Source organism: Pan paniscus, chromosome X (assembly GCF_029289425.2).
Source record: "Pan paniscus chromosome X, NHGRI_mPanPan1-v2.0_pri, whole genome shotgun sequence".
In the NCBI taxonomy this organism is placed as follows: domain Eukaryota; kingdom Metazoa; phylum Chordata; class Mammalia; order Primates; family Hominidae; genus Pan; species Pan paniscus.
This window is the reverse complement of record NC_073272.2, coordinates 117,703,673-117,721,911: the sequence shown is the minus strand read 5'-3', so window position 1 is coordinate 117,721,911 and position 18,239 is coordinate 117,703,673. Positions and strand designations below refer to the sequence as shown.

The 18,239-nt window shown below is 39.7% G+C and overlaps 1 protein-coding gene across 2 annotated transcripts in view; it reads right to left on the bottom strand.

Annotated features, from left to right (window-relative positions):
- WDR44 (WD repeat domain 44) overlaps positions 1-18,036 on the bottom strand; it is a 106,788-nt gene extending 88,752 nt beyond the window's left edge. The window contains exon 1 of one of the 2 annotated variants that reach the window (XM_034949366.3): positions 17,432-18,036. In XM_034949366.3, the coding sequence (XP_034805257.1) occupies positions 17,432-17,508 (77 nt within the window). In that variant the 5' untranslated portion in view covers positions 17,509-18,036. The remainder of the gene's footprint in view (positions 1-17,431) is intronic. The other variant, XM_034949367.3, reaches the window with a different exon arrangement.
- Positions 18,037-18,239: the final 203 nt, after the last annotated feature.

The following is an 18,239-nucleotide window of genomic DNA, read 5'->3' as shown; positions in this document are numbered from 1 at the left end:
AAGACAAAAACTGAAGATTCATCACTGTAGACATCAAGTAATAAAAATGAAATTTTCACAAACCAAAGAGTTTAATTATTTTAGATGTATTACAGCAGATAAGTAATCATTCTAGAATCTATTAATTACTCAATATGATCTTTAGCAAACTGGTAAATTTCAGAATGCCTTTTGACCTTACTTTTTGGATTTTGGATTTATTTTAGAAAGTATATACAGTTAAATTTTGCACATAGGCTAATTTTCTTATTGAAGTCTGTTTTAACTTATCTTTTAAAATGCTATTCTGTATTTGATATGTGCAATGTGTACACGTAATTATGAAGCATAAAAAAATACATCCTGTCACTTACCACATTAACTGAGAATTAGCATTAATACCAGTGCAGCTACTATGTGCTTTATTCCATCTGCTTGCTGCTCCCTTAGAGGTAACCACTATCCCAGATTTCGCTTATTGTTCCCTTAATTTTTTGTTTTCAAAAATAGTTTCATCATACGTGCATGTATCCCTAAACAATATGTTGTTACATTTTTCTATTTTTTTCTTTTTTCTCCCTTTTATTTTTTTTTGAGACGGAGTTTCACTCTTATCTCCCAGGCTGGAGTACAACGGCACGATCTTGGCTCACTGCAACCTCCACCTCCCGGTTCAAGCAATTCTCCTGCCTCAGCCTCCAAAGTAGCTGGGATTGCACGTGCCTGCCACCACGCCCAGCTAACTTTTGTATTTTTTTTTTAGTAGAGACGGGGTTTCACCATGTTGACCAGACTGGTCTTGAACTCCTGACCTCAGGTGATCTGCCTGCCTCTCTGCCTCCCAAAGTGCTGGGATTATAAGTGTGAGCCACGTTTTACTATTTTTGAGCTTTGAGCATTGATGCATTTTCAAAAAAAAAGAAAAAAGCATTGGACACTAAAATAAACAGCATCGCGCTAAAAAACACTTAGTATTCCCATGAGAGTAAAGGTTACTCTTGTCATTGCATGGTGTATTTAAATCTCACAACTGTGCCTATATCTACTAGTCTCCTGCCTCTTCCCCACCTAGGGTTGCCAGATTTAGCAACTAAAAATAAAGGATGCCCAGTTCAATTCCAATTTCAGATAAACAATGAATACATTTTTAGTATGTTTATCTGAAATTGGAATTGAACTGAGTGTCTTGTACTTTATCCAGCAACTCTACCCCACCCCCAAGTTAATTAGGTGGATAATTAATCCTACGTTCTGTTAGTGTGTGATAAAGGGACAAAGCAGGAAGAATTGCATGGCCAATGCCACTGTATAAGTATTCATCTGATTTTTTAATAGTGTTCACTGAATGGGGAAAAAATTTGCACATGTGTCTATTTAGTCAGAGCTCTTCCAGACAGTGCATGCACTGAATAGGCTTAAATGCAAATACTACATGTATGGTATTATGTACATTTATCAAAAATGCTCAGCAAAAAGCAGGAAGGTATATAAACAGCTTCATTATTTTTGGCTTAGATTGCCCCACAAAACCAAGATGGCTACTGTAATACATTGACAAAATCTCTAGATATGTGATTTGACTTATAATCACTGAAACTGTCCTCAGTCAACATGTTCAAAATGAGGTTAACCTGTATAGGTCAAATAACCATCAACAGCCAACTTTCTAGATAAATATCAATTAAAATTATTTTGTCATTAAAAAGGGATTCAGTTATTACACATACAAAGTCACTTTAGAACAATCTCCTCACTTTACAAAAAGCGTAGTAGAAATATTTGTTATATTATTTCTATATCAATCTACAATCTGATGAGCCTTCTGCAACGTGAAGTAGAATTTGCTTCTCAATTCTGTCAATGCATAATCTCACAATTTTCCCACAGCTGAAGCACTAATAGCTCCTAGATTTGAATGGCAATCAATGCAAGTATGTATTAAGAATCTATATAGATTAGATTCCCCAAATAGAAGCTACTTGTACTGTCTTGCCTGGCTTACTGCAAAACTCATATTTTGAAATCAGCTACTGACGTGGCTGACTAGTAGGAATCTAACTTGGTTTTTCATAGCTTCTGCAAGTGGTTTTTCTCTGGGCAATTATTGGTTTTTCTCCAGGCAATTATAGGAACACCTTTTCCAATTTTAAACTCAGATCTTCAGCACTCATGTGGTATGGCCTTAAAGTAATCAGGACTTAAAATAATGGTGTAAGTGCTTAGGTGTAGTTATTATTTTTTTTTTGAGACAAGGTCTCTGTTTCCCAGACTGTAGTGCAGTGTGGCATGATCTCAGGTCATTGCAACCTTCGCCTCTCAGGCTCAAGTGATCCTCCCACCTTAGCCTCCAGAGTAGCTGGGACTACAGGCATGCACCACCACATATGGCTAATTTTTTTTTAAATTTTTTAATTTTTTTGAGGAGATGGGGTTTCACCATATTGCCCAGGCTGTTCTTGAACTCTTGGGCTCAAGAAATCTGTCTGCCTTGGCCTCCCTGCCTGCCTCGGGATTACAGGCATGAGCCATTGTGCCCAGTCAAGTTGGCTTTTTAAAAATAACTTTAAATTTCTGTGGTTTCAAAGAGCCAGAGACCATAAACCATCCCACAGTTAGTTTCTCACTCATTAGCTATAGACAGATCCTTCTGCCTCTTGGGCTTGGTGTTTCTCTATTCCTTACCCGAAGATTATTTAAAAACGAACACACGAACCCTTCTGCGAACAGGAAGGAATCAGTGTGTAGACTAAACTTACATTTGCCACCTGCTTCATATTCAACTAAACAACTAGGAACTCAAAGAACCACCTCCTAAAGTACAAAAAGGAAATATCAGAGCAATCTCACACTTACCATTATTTTCAGACTTTTCTTTATACTCAAGGAAAAGAATATACCAGAACAATTGAACATACAGAAAAAAATTGACTAACAAGGTCTCTTTTTATTTTCCTGTCAGTAGGAAGACTCACTTTTTTTTCAGGCCCTGAGGAAAAAAAAAGGTGGTTGGCTCTGCAGAAGCCTTTTGTCAGGTTGCAAAATTCCTAACAGACTCCTAAGACTCCTAAAGAGGTAAAAAGGAGCAATGACATGGAAGGAGGGAGTACAAAGTGAGTCAGCTAGAATAAAGCTGGTTGCTTGGGAAACATTTTTCTTACATGAAAGTGACTACAAAAGGTTCACCAGGAAATTACCCTACAGCTTGATTTTGTCTTTATCCCCCTCTATCCTTTGTTATAAAGAAAATATAAAAGTAAGATGAGCTTAAGCAGTGCACCAAGGAACTGAATCAAGCAAAGCAAAGAATAGCTTGCCTGTACAAAGAAGGCGCTAGGATTCTAAGGTCCTTGAGGTGAACAGGGTATGAGCATAGATAAGGACTTAGCCAGTCATTAAAGTAAGCAACTAATTAAAGAGTTTTGATTTCTAAAGTCCAGCAAGTTGAAACAGTAAGATTTGATAGCAAACTAAGACCGACACTGAAGTGCTAAGTCTAAACAGGGAATCACGTGTCTGGTGCTCAGGAAACACTTAACAAGAACTCTTTCTTGGGCCCACTGAGGCCAGGCAGAAAAATGATGACAACAAAAAATGAAGCAAAAAACAAAAATAAAAACAAACAAAACTAACCCTAGGTTGAACCAAAAATTAAAAACACTTCAAGTTTAGAGAACAAGAGACTGTTCTGCTTTGTTCTTAAATCTTGCTTTAAGTGCACAGCTTTTAAAATGTGGTATGTAATACTGTACACTGGAGTTGAAATGTATATAAGCACCTTCAACCTAAAGACAGTACTACTCAAATTGAAGAAATGGCATCTAAGAGAAAAATCATCTGCTGGCCTTTCAAACCTAAATAATTTGTAACAGTACCACTCTCATTCTCACAGTCCTATTTTAAGTTGACTACTAATAATTTTAAGTTGACTACTACCAAAAGTGATAATACCAACTAAACCTGAAAAGTCTAAAAACAGTAGGAAAAAAATAAGTGCTAGGCAATCATAAATTAGTCTGATTTTCCTAGTACATCCCAAAATCTCAGGTAACTAGGCAGCAGAAAATAGAAATCACTCGAATTTCCTTGGATGCAAAGCAATACTGGTTTATTAACAACATTCACAAAAAGCTGAGAATAGTTATGACAATTATCTAATAGGATATTAACTGAATCTTCAAGATGTGAATTATTACTTTTATTACCTTTTGAAAGGACATTTAAATTTTAAATACTATGAAAGCATAGCAGATTACATCTAAAATTAACTAATAATTATTTTATCAATGATATTAATAGAAATAGTGAGAAAATTTGGCACAATGGCCCTATGTTTTTTGAAAGGTTTTGTGGCAATATTTGTAAATGATCTTTAATGAAATTAAAGGAAACTTTGTTGTGAAATATACATCTGTTCACATACAGGGTAATTACAAAACTTCAAGTGGACCTTCTTACAATTATACCTTATCTAAAATGACAACCTGATTTTTCAAAAATGATATATGTAGTGCAGCTTTATGCCATATTCCTAAAAGAACAGCTTAATAATGTATTTACTGACAAAAACAGAAAACCACTTTCCTGGGCCTACTCAAGGATTCCAAACTAAAAACATTCTATTCTGCACATTCACAACCATTCAATAAATACCTACAGTAAAACAATAACACCAAGGCAAGGCAGCTATATCACCATGTCCCAATTTGTTAAAGTAGGTTAGAATAAAAGTCAAATCTATTAATGACTTAAAGTAATTTCCAGTAAAATCAAGACAGAAACAGATAACTAAATTTATGCCTGCCTAGAGAAATCAATATCTAATGCAATCATGCTAGATCACTGTTACTTTTGAAAAAGTAAACAAGATGTTGGGCTACAGGCCGTATTACAGAAGCTTTATCAAGCTAAAGTGCTAAGATTTTTTTTTGGTTTTGAGATGGAGTCTCACTCTGTCGCCCAGGCTGGAGTGCAGTGGTGTGATCTTGGCTCACTGCAACCTCTGTTTCCCGGGTTCAAGGGATTCTCCTGCATCAGTCTACCGAGTAGCTGGAGGAGCTCCTGTGTGCCACCATGCCCGGCTAACTTTCTGTATTTTTAGTAGAGATGGAGTTTCACCATGTTGGCCAGGCTGATCTGGAACTCCTGACCTCAAGTGATCCACCTGCCTCGGCCTCCCAAAGTGCTGGGATTACAGGTGTGATACACCATGCCTGGCCATATTAATATGGTTTTGTAAGTTACCTAAAACATTAAATGGAGTACTAATCTGTGTGTGGTGGTGGTTTTTTCTTTTTTGTTTGTTTTAGACGGAGTCTCGCTCTGTCGCCAGGCTGGAGTGCAGTGGTGCCATCTCGGCTCACCGCAATCTCCACCTCCTGGGTTCAAGCGATTCCCCTGCCTCAGCCTCCCAAATAGCTAGGACTACAGGCATGTGCCATCATGCCCAGATAATTTTTAAAAACTTTTTGTAGAGATGAGGTCTTGCTACATTGCCCAGGCTGGTCTCAAACTCCTGGCTTCAAGTGATCCGTCCACCTCAGCCTCTCATGGCACTGGGCGTGAGCTTCTGTACCTGGCCAATCCTTACTTTGAGCAAAACAGGTTAACATATTTAAAATTTAAAACTATTTTAGTTATATGAATTCTGAAGTTTTTAAGAGTTAAAAAAGTTTGTCAAATAAATATAAAAAAAGAAAGACATATGGCTTTTTAAAAATAAAGACCCATACAACTATCCAGTCTTTACTGTTCTCTTCCTGTTTATTCAAGGGCTACAAAAGAAAGATAACACTTCCTATTAGTTTTCTAAACAGTTTTCTCAAATTAAAATGAATTAATCTAAAGGCCAAACATTCTTTCTACAACCTATAGAAATCATTTTTGTTAAAAGCTGGGTTATTTGGTAGCTGCTGATGATCAAGATGCTTTTAAGTCATTTTTAGCTAGTTTGTGACTACAGACGTGTACCACCATGCCCAGCTAATTTTTTGTATCTTTAGTAGAGATGAGGTTTCACCATGTTGGCCAGGATGGTCTTGATCTCCTGACCTCATGATCTGCCCGCCTCGGCCTCCCAAAGTGCTGGGATTACAGGCATGAGCCACCGCGCCCAGCTGTGTGTGTTTTAAGAGTCGGGGTCTCACTCTGTTGCCCAGGCTGGAATGCAGTGGTGTGATTATGGCTCACTATAGCCTTGAATTCTTGGGCTCCAGTAATCCCCCTCTACGCCCACCTAGCTGGGACTACAGGCAAGTACCACCATGCCTGGTTAAGTTTAAAAAAAAAATGTTAGAGACAGGGTTTCACTATGTTGGCCGGTGTGGTCTCAAGTACCTGGCCTCAAAGGGTCTTCCTGCCTCAACCTCCTGGGTAGCTGGGATTACAGGCATGAGCCACCACACCTGGTGGGGTACTAATTTTTAAAAGTAAATGCCAGTAACTTCTAAATAAAAACTAGCATTCTAAAGCACCTGTCGTGAGCCCCCCTTTTTAAAAATTTAAATTGATAAATTCTATTAGTGAACTACTCAGACTTCAAGATTTCTTGTTTTTCTTCTTTTGAGTTCACTGCTCATCACCAAAGATGAGCAGAGGAACAAAACTCAAACCAAACTATTTATTTTTTAAAATTAAAGAAAACCTACTGTTATTATCTTTGATAAAAGTTTTGATGGTAAACTAATGACTGACCTGAGATTGTTGTGTAACTGACAGCTTTTAATTATTCATGTTTTCCTGCAATATCATGAATAACAAAAACTCAAATATATTTCAGTAAAATTTGCCATTAAGTACTTTATTTTCTAAATTTAATTTCTATGCTTTATGTACTTGAATTTCTACTTCTACATTCTTTTTCTAATGAAATATATATCAGGCCAGGTACAGTGGCTCATGCCTGTAATCCCAGCACTTTGAGAGGCCGAGGTGGGAGGATCACGAGGTCAAGAGATTGAGACCATCCCGGCCAACATGGTGAAACCCCATCTCTACTAAAAATACAAAAATTAGCTGGGCATGGTGGCATGCCAGCTACTCCGGAGGCTGAGGCAACAGAATCGCTTGAACCCGGGAGGTGGAGGTTGCAGTAAGCCGAGATTGTGCCACTGCACTCCAGCCTGGTGACAGAACAAGACTCTGTCTCAAAAAAAAAAAAAAAGAAAGAAATATATATCAATGACTTGATATATATATTCTACAAAAATCTTCAATTATCTAGAATGCTTACCTACAGAACACACTATGTAGGTCAAGTTTAAGCCCTTTACTATTTATTATTACAAATTGTTCAATCTTATTTATATCTTAAACAGTAATTACTAATCATTTAATTTTTTTATAATTACCCAGCTATTAGGAATACATTTTTCCCATTAGTTTGAAAGCCAATAGAGGTTTGATTAGGTAGGTAGTCACAAAGAGTGACAAAGCTGTCACTCTCTGTGACTGCTACAAAACACATTTGAAGGGAAAGAGAAAAAGAAACATTGTGTTTCTAGTTAGAGGCTTGTGGCCAAAAAAATGAATCAGTTATACTAAAATAAAAACAAAACACAATACAGTACTGTGGCCTAACTAAGCAACTGACAACAATCTATAAAACAATTGTAGGAAAAAAAAAATCTGGGATTAAGACTTTTTGACATGGCACTGAAACCCAAATCAGCAATGGCTCATATCCTGAGGGGGTTTCCCTTAGGAACAAAGAACATAACTCTTTGAAATACAGTGAACAGTGTCTGGGATTCCAGCTTTTTCAGAAGCAAGGTCATTTTCTGACCTGGCTACCATACCGTAATCAATTATGTCAAAGCTTAAAATGAAGGGCATAAAAATACTGCTTTTCATTGTTTGAAACAGTAACTTTTTAAAAGAACTTTGAAAACAAATGCCCACCATTAGTTAGCATTATGGTGTTATGGTGTTATCGTTCTTTGCATGTAACATGTAGCACTATAATATTTCTTTCTTACTGTGAACACATTCATTCCTGAAAAAAAAGTTGGTAACAAGGAACTGACAGGAATGCAGGATAACTGGCAACACCACCCAAGGTTTCACTGTTAACATTTAATATTTACTGGGTATAGGATGTCCTCAAGTTATGAAGATCCTATACATCCAAAGCACTCTCTTTGCCTCAGCTCCCTTACCTACCTCCTCTTATAGGAACTGGTACCTGTGTGTGTTTAGGGGTGACTGGAGATTGGAGAGAACCAGGAAGTTCAAAATCAGAACCAATTGTGAAGAGCAGCAGATACCACAGAGCATGCTTACTCACCACCCGCCTCCCCAACTAAACCTTGTGTGCACTGCTAGACATAACTGTGGACTATGCTGGGAAATAAGGCAAAGGTTAAAAGTCAACAGCTAAGGGCTATGATCTGGGACATAATAGGCACAGTAAGGTGCACTTAAAGGAAAAAGGACTGATCTCAATCATTAACCTTAACCCTTAAGCCAAGCTAATAAAGATAAAATACCCATTGCAAAATACAGACAAATCTACTTGCTTTCACTCACAAAGCTACTAGTTTTATCAAGCTACTTGTTCATTCTGCTCACCCATCTTTCACTAATCCAATGACTAAGCACCACCTGTAACACTAGTCTTTACCAACTTGTCCACCATATCCAATGCAACCAATTTTTCCCTTACTCCTTCCAAAAGTTCCCACCCTTTATATTTCTTCCATCACTGACCCTTCTCAGTTTTAAGGGACAAGAAGTAGTTATACTAGGAAATCTCTGTACTAATGACATTGACTATGCTAGGAAAGAAAAAGCTGGCAGTGAAAGGGGTGGAGTTGGGGCTGAGTGAAATGTTCAATCCACCTGCCATTTTAGTTTGGCATGGATAGGTAATATATTTTAAAAGACAGATTTAAAAAAAAATTCAATTGTTAACAGTACTGCTAATAACCAGAAAGATGATTCCCTTAGTCTTCCAATTTCAATAAATACTTTCAGGCACAGAATTAAAAGAGGACTATGGATATTAAGTTCATCCACAGCTATTCTTACCAGTTCAAGAACAATGTCAGAAAGAATACTCCCACCTCTTCTCTTGAGCTTGCTTAGTAATCAGGATGCTTGCTCCTGGGACAGTGAGTTTGCATACAGCACTACATACTATTTATAGGTTCTCTAGAAAGTTTGATCTGTGGTTCCTAAGAATGCCCATGGTTCAGTGAGTTTTGTACTGGAATAGTCTATTACAATTAGTAGTGGCCAAGTAGGTTTTATACAGATATAGATAGCTTGTTACAGGTATGGCTTGTTCTGTATAGGATACCTATTAGAAAATACCATTCAGTGTATACCTATGTAACAAAACTGCACGTTCTGCACATGTACCCCAGAACTTAAAGTATAATAAAAAAAATACCATTCAAGTTTTCCCTCAGAAGTTTCAAAAAATCTTATATTTCATCCTCAGATTTTTTAAAAAACTGACTCCCCCTTTGAAAAATTTTAAAGATCAGGACTCTGTGGAGAAAGTGAAACCAGTCTTAAGTCTATTTGTACAATTAAAGATTTCCTTGAAGCATTATCATAATTTAACTATAGTTTTTTTTTTTTTTAAGAGACAAGAGTCTGGCTCCATCGCCCAGGCCAGAGTACAGTGGCGTGACCATAGCTCACTGCACCCTCGACCTCCTGGGCTCAAGGAATCCTCCTGCCCCAATCTCCCAAATAGCTAGAACTATAGGCATGCACCAACATGCCCAACTAATTTTTAAAAACTTTTTGTAGAGATGAGGTCTTGCTACATTGCCCAGGCTGGTCTCAAACTCCTGGCTTCAAGTGATCCCTCCACCTCAGCCTCTCATGGCACTGGGATTACAGGCATGAGCTTCTGTACCTGGCCAATCCTTGTTTTGACCAAAACAGGTAAACATATTTATAATTTAAAACTATTTTAGTTACATGAATTCTGAGGTTTTTAAGAGTTAAAAAAGTATGCCAAATAAATATAAAAAAAAAGACCCATACAACTATTCAGTCTTTACTGTTCTCTTCCTGTTTATTCAAGGGCTACAAAAGATAACACCTTCCTATTAGTTTTCTAAACAGTTTTCTCAAATTAAAATGAATTAATCTAAAGGCCAAACATTCTTTCTACAACCTATAGAAATCATTTTTGTTAAAAGCTGGATTATTTGGTAGCTGCTGATGATCAAGATGCTTTTAAGTCATTTTAGCTAGTTTGTGATGATACTGAGTCTAAAATCACATTTGCAAATATATTTCCTAAATGGTCACCCTCGATCTGGAAATTGATTCTACTTGTTATTATAAAGGGATGGCTATTGGATGCAGTGATGCAATGCATTCAATCTTCAGGGCAATGACTAACACTGGATTAAGAAAATTAGTATGAGGAAATTGCTGCCTAAACATGTTTTTGTTAAATTATATATGTTTAAAATGTTTAAAACGGTTTGGAGACAAAAAGGTTTTGTGGAGTTAAAAAACAACTGACTCTGATGGAATGCCAAACTGTGAACTGCCAGACAGTTGCAGCTGGTAATAGAACTCTAAGACCTGAAGCGCTCTGGCAGAACCTGATTATATGGTAATCCTAGTATCTGAGAGAAGGCAAAAGAGCTAGAAGAATAACTGATAGACTGGTTGCTATAGTAACCAAGATAAATTTGTATACTGACTGAGGAAAAACATCAGGGTTGCCATCAGGTATGAGGCCCACATTATGTCGTAGGTGCTTTTTCCTCGGTTTTGAATCATGAGATGACAGACTAACACAAACACTGCTGAGTTTGAAATAAGGGAATAGAAAGAGTTTCACTCTGAAGAGTAAGGAAAGCACCCTATTAAAGGTTTAGCTGGTTAGCTGAATAATATCCAACAGTGAGAGGGGAACAGACCTTGTGAAAGTTTGTAGATATCAGCCTAACTATGGATAGAAATGAGAAACATAGGTTATTTATCAATTCAAGCTAAATATCAGTAGGACATCATAAAGTACCTACAATTTTTGTTACTTTAACTTTGATTTGAGGTATTTCTTATAGGTTATTAATCTCTTAGAGAAGGGGTTATTTAATTCATGCTGTGAACATGTGTATCAAAATGATGGGATTTGTCTTATCTCAGTTATCCATGCCCCAGGAAGCAGCACTGTAACTTGGTCTCTATACCTACTGCTGGGGCTCCCTTTACCTCTTCCACCTCCATCACCACAACCTGCATGATCTCTTTATACTCCCTTCCTCCACCTCCACTACTACCCCAGGAAGTAACTAACAAAATTGCAGAGTATGAGGAGGAAACAAGCAGCCTCTTAAAGGTGCTTGCCTGGCAAATTCACCTGATTCTGTCAAAGTCTTAACAATGAACTTAAGAGTACAAACACATGGAGTGTTGGGTAATGTAAAGGTTAGACCGTAAGTCTAAAATACCAATAATTAGAAATTATTTTCTGTTTAAGACCACCACTACACTTCACATCCTAAAACTATTTAGGTTTTTAATATTTTTTAAAATCAAGGGACAGGTGCAGTGGTGCATACCTGTAATCTCAGCACTTTGGGAGGTCGAGGTTGGGTGGATCAGTTGAGCCCAGGAGTTTGAGACTAGCCTGGGCAACATGGTGAAACCCCATCTCTACAAAAAAAAAAAAAAAAAAAAAAAAAAATATATATATATATATATATATATATATATATATATATATATATAGAAAAATTAGCTGGGCGTGGTGGTGCACATATGTGGTCCCAGCTACTTGGGAGGCTGAGGTGGGAGGATCACCTGAGCCTGGGGAGGTCGAGGCTGCAGTGAGCTGAGATTGCACCATTGCACTCTAGCCTGGGTGACAGAGTGAGACCCTGTCTCAAAAAAAAAACAAAAAACAAAAAACAAACAACACAAATTTTATCTGTCCTATCTTATGAAGTAGATTATCACAAGAAGAGAATACAGTTTCCAATTTACAGGAGTTTATACAGATTCAACTTGAGCCCCCAAATTGCCATGCCACTATGGACTATCCTACCCCCATGAGTTACCAACTGACAGTCAGATGTCACTAAATATAAATTGTTAGTTTGTTTATTTATTTATTTATTTTTGAGACGGAGTCTTGCTCTGTTGCCCAGGCTGGAGTGCAGTGGCATGACCACAGCTCACTGTAACCTCCACCTCCCGGGTTCAAGCGATTCTCCTGCCTCAGCCTCCCAAGTAGCTGGGTGTGTGCTACCATGCTCGGCTAATTTTTGTATTTTTAGTAGAGATGGGGTTTGACCACGTTGGCCAGGCTGGTCTCGAACTCCTGACCTCAGGTGATCCACCCGCCTCAGCCTCCCAAACTGCTGAGATTACAGGCGTGAGTCATGGTGCCCGGCCGGATGTCACTAAATTTAGAACTTGAATTTACTAACTAATATGTAGAGGGTTGTTTTTTCTCACTTCAATATGATGTTACATGAGTGCGATAAAACAGCATTTGTAAATATACTTCTATCACTCCTCAAAGCCTTCAGTAATCAAATTTGTGATCAAATGTCAACTCATCAACAAACAGCCATTTTTAAGGAAACTTCCCTAAAGTAATAAATATTGCACAGGTATTTTTTAAATTAAAACTTGTATCAATTTTCAATTCAGAGAGAAATGTTTCTGACACCTAAGTAAAGTGAGAAGCTGAGTTTTCAACAAAGGCAGCTACACACCTTTTTGTTTTTCAGACCTAACAATTATTCAGGACAGTTTGGTCTCAGTTCCCATGACTTAAGATTTTATCATTATTCCTATCTGAATATGGTAGATTGCAGTTAATACTAACTAAATGCCTAAGAATAAAATAATACAAATAATCACTGTTCTTAGACAAGCTATTTTGCCATTGTTTTTCACTTTCACTTGGAAAAAACTCGTAAGCAAAACTTAGGATTCTAAAATAGTTCAAGACCTCTGATAGGCAAGGTATGAAGAAACAGTCAAGTAAACCATCTTAAAAGCCCAGCTAATAGGATAAGTGCCAGAAACCTATGGCAGGAATAGCCAGCAATACTTTCCCTTCTTCCGCAGACATGGTAGCATGGTATAAGTGAGGAATCAAGAGACCTGGGCTCTAGTTCCAAGTCTGCCCTTATTAGCAATGTGTCACTTCCCCTCTCAGACCCTAAATTTCACTTTCAGTTAAAAGGGAAGGCTGGGCTAAAATGATCTCCAGTCCCTTCCTACTCTAAAAATGTTATGATTCTATCCTTCTTCCAAGGCCTCAAAAATATTTTGGCTGCCACTAAAAAAAAGAGTGCTGAAAATGTTACATTTATTTTTACAACATGTTCTCAGTGCCAGCCTTTAGTATGTGTAAGTATAAACCACATGAGTTAGCAGGGGCATTCATCTCATATATAATTTACCCAGTAAATACTTAATTTCAAATTTATGGGTCTTGAACTATGTACCAAATACCATTAAGTTAAACGAAAAGATTAAAAAAAAATCACGAAAGATTTACCAAGAACAAAAGCTTATCAATACAAGCACACTATTAAACCTCAATATAAAGACATTTAGAGTTGGAAGGGTTCTCAAGAGTGTAATCCCCTCAATTTAAAGATGAGGAAATAAAATGACTCACAGTGCAGGGCTCTTTTCTAGTGTACCACACAATTCCTCTTCTCTTTCCTGCTCTATCAAAAGACAGCCCGGTAGCAGAAAGAACGCCAGACAGTCAAACTGATCCGGGTTCTAGACCTAGCTCCACCATTAATTTGCTGTGGCAGCTTTTACAAGTTGCTTTCTCTCTCTAGGTTTCAGTTTTCACAACATTTTACACGAAGGAGTTTAACTAGATGTCCCTTCTAGCTGCAACAGGCTATGATCTTGCAAAATTCCTATCTGACAAAACAAAAATACACGTTGCTGAAAGAAAGTGGAATTTCTTGCCAAGAGAACAAAAAAGTTTAGGCTGCTGGTTTTAATGGAGATGTATCAGTTCAATTCAGCAACTTGGTCCTAAAGCATTTTACTCCAGAATTTACCAGGGGAGGATCTCTGTCCACCTCTCTGTCACTGCTCTCATCGCCCTCCACAGAAAAAAAAAAAAAATACTGGACTAGGAGTCTGAAGAGCTGGTTTCAAATCCCAGTTCTGCCACTTAAAAGCTCTCTCCTAGGACAAATTCACTTAACCGTCTCTGAGTCTAAGGTTCCTAGGCCAGGTGCGGTGGCTCACGCCTGTAATCCCAGCACTGTGGGAGGCCGAGGCGGGCGGACCATGAGGTTAGGAGTTCAAGACCAGCCTGACGAACATGGTGAAACCCCATCTCTACTAAAAATTAGCTGGGCGTGGTGGCGCACACCTGTAGTCCCAGCTACTCAGGAGGCTGAGGCAGGAGACTCTCTTGAACCCGGGAGGCGAAGGTTGCAGTGAGCAGAGATCGTGCCACTGCACTCCAGCCTGGGCGACAGAGCGAGACTCCATCTCAAAAAAAAAAAAAAATGTTCCTCATATGTAAAAATGAAGATAAAAATGAGAAAACCTGGGCCTGGCGAGATGGCTCATGCCTGACAGTAATCCCAGCGCCCTGGGAGACTGAGGTGGGAGGATCACTTGAAGCCAGGAGTTTGAGACCAGCCTGGGCAACATAGCAAGACCCCATCTCTAAAAAAACCTTTAGCTGAGCAGGGTGGTATGCACCTGTGGGAAGATAACTTGAGCTTAGGAGTTTGATGCTGCAGTGAGCCATGATCTCACCACCTCTCCAGCCTGGGCAACAGAGTGAGACCCTATCTTGGAAAAAAAAAAAAAAGAAAAGAAAAAAGAAAAGAATAAAGAAAACCTGACCTAAAATATCAATAAAAAAGCATTATAAATACGGCATATATTGCAAAGCTGGGCAAGTGAAGATCATCTGCCACTGTAGAAAAGTAGGCTGTACTGGAATTAAAAGTCTCTAAAAAAACTGGGCTGATTTTTAACTTATTAAATTTGCTTTCAAAGAGTAGATTAACAAACCCAAAGAAATCATTGGAAGGAAAATGCAAGAAATAAATTAATTTTAGGAAATAGCTTGTGTATTAGGATTGTGCTAATTAACAAAACATGAGATAAGTCTCCACTGCCTATTCAGTTTACTACAATTTGTTGACATAGTCTGCGTACTCCCAAACACACAACAGCAAGGAACATTTCTGAAGTGCCCAAATTCAGTCTATTAACCTTAGAAATTGTATAGTTTGCCACTCCAGATCATATCAAGGAACAGAACATATTTCTGATGACCAATATCTAGTAAGGCAATCTGTTTCCACAAATCAAGATTTCTCACTACATTTCTAGGTTATAAGTTGCCCACCCAGATCTCCTCACGGTGTCTTATGCAAATGATACAACCTTCCACAAAGGATAGAGGAAAATGTAAATGACGCTAACCTTTTTCTGCCCTCAGTGCTGCCAGTTCTTTTCAGATGCAATTCTCCAGATTAGTCTATTCTCTTTCCAATCCTCTAATACAGAAAGGAGCCCTGAAATCCACAAACTGACCCTGTAGTCATAGAACTCAACACACTTAGTAACTGGGCAGGTTAAAGTTAAAATTAGAAAGCTGAGTTCCAAAAAAACCTTTTTCAGTTTTCACCTAATATCAGAGGATCAAAGTGCTTGAGAAGCTGTATTATCTCATGAGGGAAGAAGTGACTCTATCAATTCTATCAAAATGACTCATCCGGTTTAGATAAGTAAAATAGGTCCAAGTTCTATATATCTCCCAAAATAAGTTTTGTGTAAAGTTAACAAATTTGCCAATGCCAAGAAAGGAAGGAGAAAAGCATGAACATTTTGAATGCTTTCTCTGTGCCCAGGTACTGGACTAGACAGTTTACACAGGTCCTGATATAACTTGCGTCCTTTGAAATTAAACTTATTCAGTGGAAAGAACAATATCCACAGAGTAGTTCTAAACTGATCAGCTCATAAACTGATGATTTCCCTCCCCCACCCCAATACACACACACAAAAGTACCAAAGGACTTGGTCTCTCATTCAATCTGAATTGTCAGTTCATTACTTTGAAGGGAAAACCACACACACAAAAATTAAGTTTCACGGAAATCCAATACATTTCAAAACCCAAATGTATTTCCTATGCTCTACACCTAGCTCTAAACTTGTCTCAGATATTGAACTTGAAGGAGATTCGGTGCCATCTCAAGATTGGCCACTGCCACCCCAAAATCCCACAACAGTGACATGAAGGTTGGTGGAAAGACAAACATCTGAAATCTACCAACGTACATTGCTTTCTGATTTTATTACTGTAACTTTTTGGTGCATATTGTGTATAAACATACATTAGTTTTTAGAATGACTTCTAGCATGCATGGCTAACTATACTTGCATCACAGCGGGTTATTTCTCCCACGGAGTAAGTGTGAGAATTGAAGGCAGTGAACTTCTCGAACCATATTAGTCCTTTATACTAACATCTACATTTTACCAATCCTCAAGTTCTTACAGCATGAAAATATATTTCACTGCCTCTATTTCCACGTACATTCGTAGGGGAGTTCGGCGAAATCGCTTTAAAGCACTACCCCAACTTTGAAAAGTGGAGAAGTGGGTAAGTAAATACAAGTCCTAGTCAAGCGAGCATTCCAACTACTGTACTTCCTATTCAGAATCACCCATATTAATCACCACTAAAACATCTTGCAGAATTAGATAAAGAACACAAAGCTGGGGCTCTCCTTCCAATCACCAGATTACTCAGCACTTGTTTGTCCCTCTGCAGTCAGTTGTGCACATTTCTTCTGTCTGGCCATCCTTTTAGACCGCATTCTGCCTAATAGGGACCGTGTATTCGATTTCCTTTACCTCACGATAAGGTGTTATTTTAATAAAACACTGTTGATCTAGAGTACATTCGCTAGAGGACTTTCTTAAGCAAATACCCAACCTTCCCCCCGCTCCTTTTCGCTGTGTGCAAGAAAAAGAGGACGGCAAATAGGGGAGAGTTACAGCCACCTCTGAAGTGAATAGGTAAGTTAGCGGTAAACGGGAGAATAAAATCTACAAGTTACATTTCTCCTGTTACTGCTCCTTTAATCTACGGTCCCCGAGGCCAAAACGGATGTTTGAAAGGTAAGCTCAGAACCCCACAGATACAAATCTCCGACTCAGGCACGTAAGCTGTTCCCCCTCACAGAAGGCTGGATCAGAAGAGAAACGGGCTCCGAGACCGACCCTGGGACCGTTCAGTAGGGAAACGGCCGGGAGGCTGCCCGAGGTGGCTGACTCCCCCTTCTCCGAGTCACCCCGCCCTAAGAAGCCCCAGGTCTGGGTTCTGAAGTCCTCCAGTGAGACGGGGAGGAACAGCGGTGGCGGACACAGCGGGACCTGGGAGGGGTGTAGGGGGAAGACACAGGAGATGCGGGGGGCTTGGGATGCCCGGCTTCCTGCCATAGCTGCAGTCACTTACCCCACGGGGTAGCCGCCCCCTAGGTGCACATCTTCAGGGGCATCATAGAATTCCTCGGTGTCGCTTTCCGACGCCATTTATAGGACACACCCGCGGGTGAGGGGGCCGGCGCCGCCTGGAGGAAGGGTGACTCTTGTCTCCTCCTCGTCGACCTCCACCCGGGCGAGACTGGGGAAGTGGGTCTCGGGCAAGGCTGAGGGAGCAGACGATCTGTAGCGAGGAGACTGTTAAGGAAAGGGGGCCGCCCTCAGTTGCCGGGCTTCGGGAATGACCGGCAAAGCGGCCGCCTGAAGAGGCGGCGGTTGGTCCAGGGAACGTTGCTGCCACCGCTCCCAGTGATAGGTGTATAAGGAGCGCGAAAGAGGCGGTGGCTCCTCGCAGTAGGGGAAGAAGGGCGCGCCGGCTACAGCGGCTCCAGTTTCTCCCGCAGCAGCAATTTACAGCAGCTGGAAGAGCTAGTTGCCCGCAAAATACCGACGCGCACCTACCCTCGCGAGATTTCGGAGGGGCGGTAATACGCGGGCGGGGCGAAGAGGTGGCGGGGGCGGTTCCAGAGAGGCAGCGCTCCGATTACTTCTGCCCGAGAAGCCTATCAAAACGGCGCAAGCGCGTTGAGGGCGTTCGGTGAGGGCCGGAAGTAGCCGAGAAGGGAGGGGGTGAGCCTCCCGAAGGGAGGAGTCTAGGACCTGCGCAGGAGCAGCGTGGTGCCCTGGCTCTGAGAGCGCGCGCCCGACGTAGGTGGGGTCAGGCAGAAAGTCTTACTCCCTAACTCTGCAGTTCCAAAGAGACGCGTTTTGAGAGGGATGAT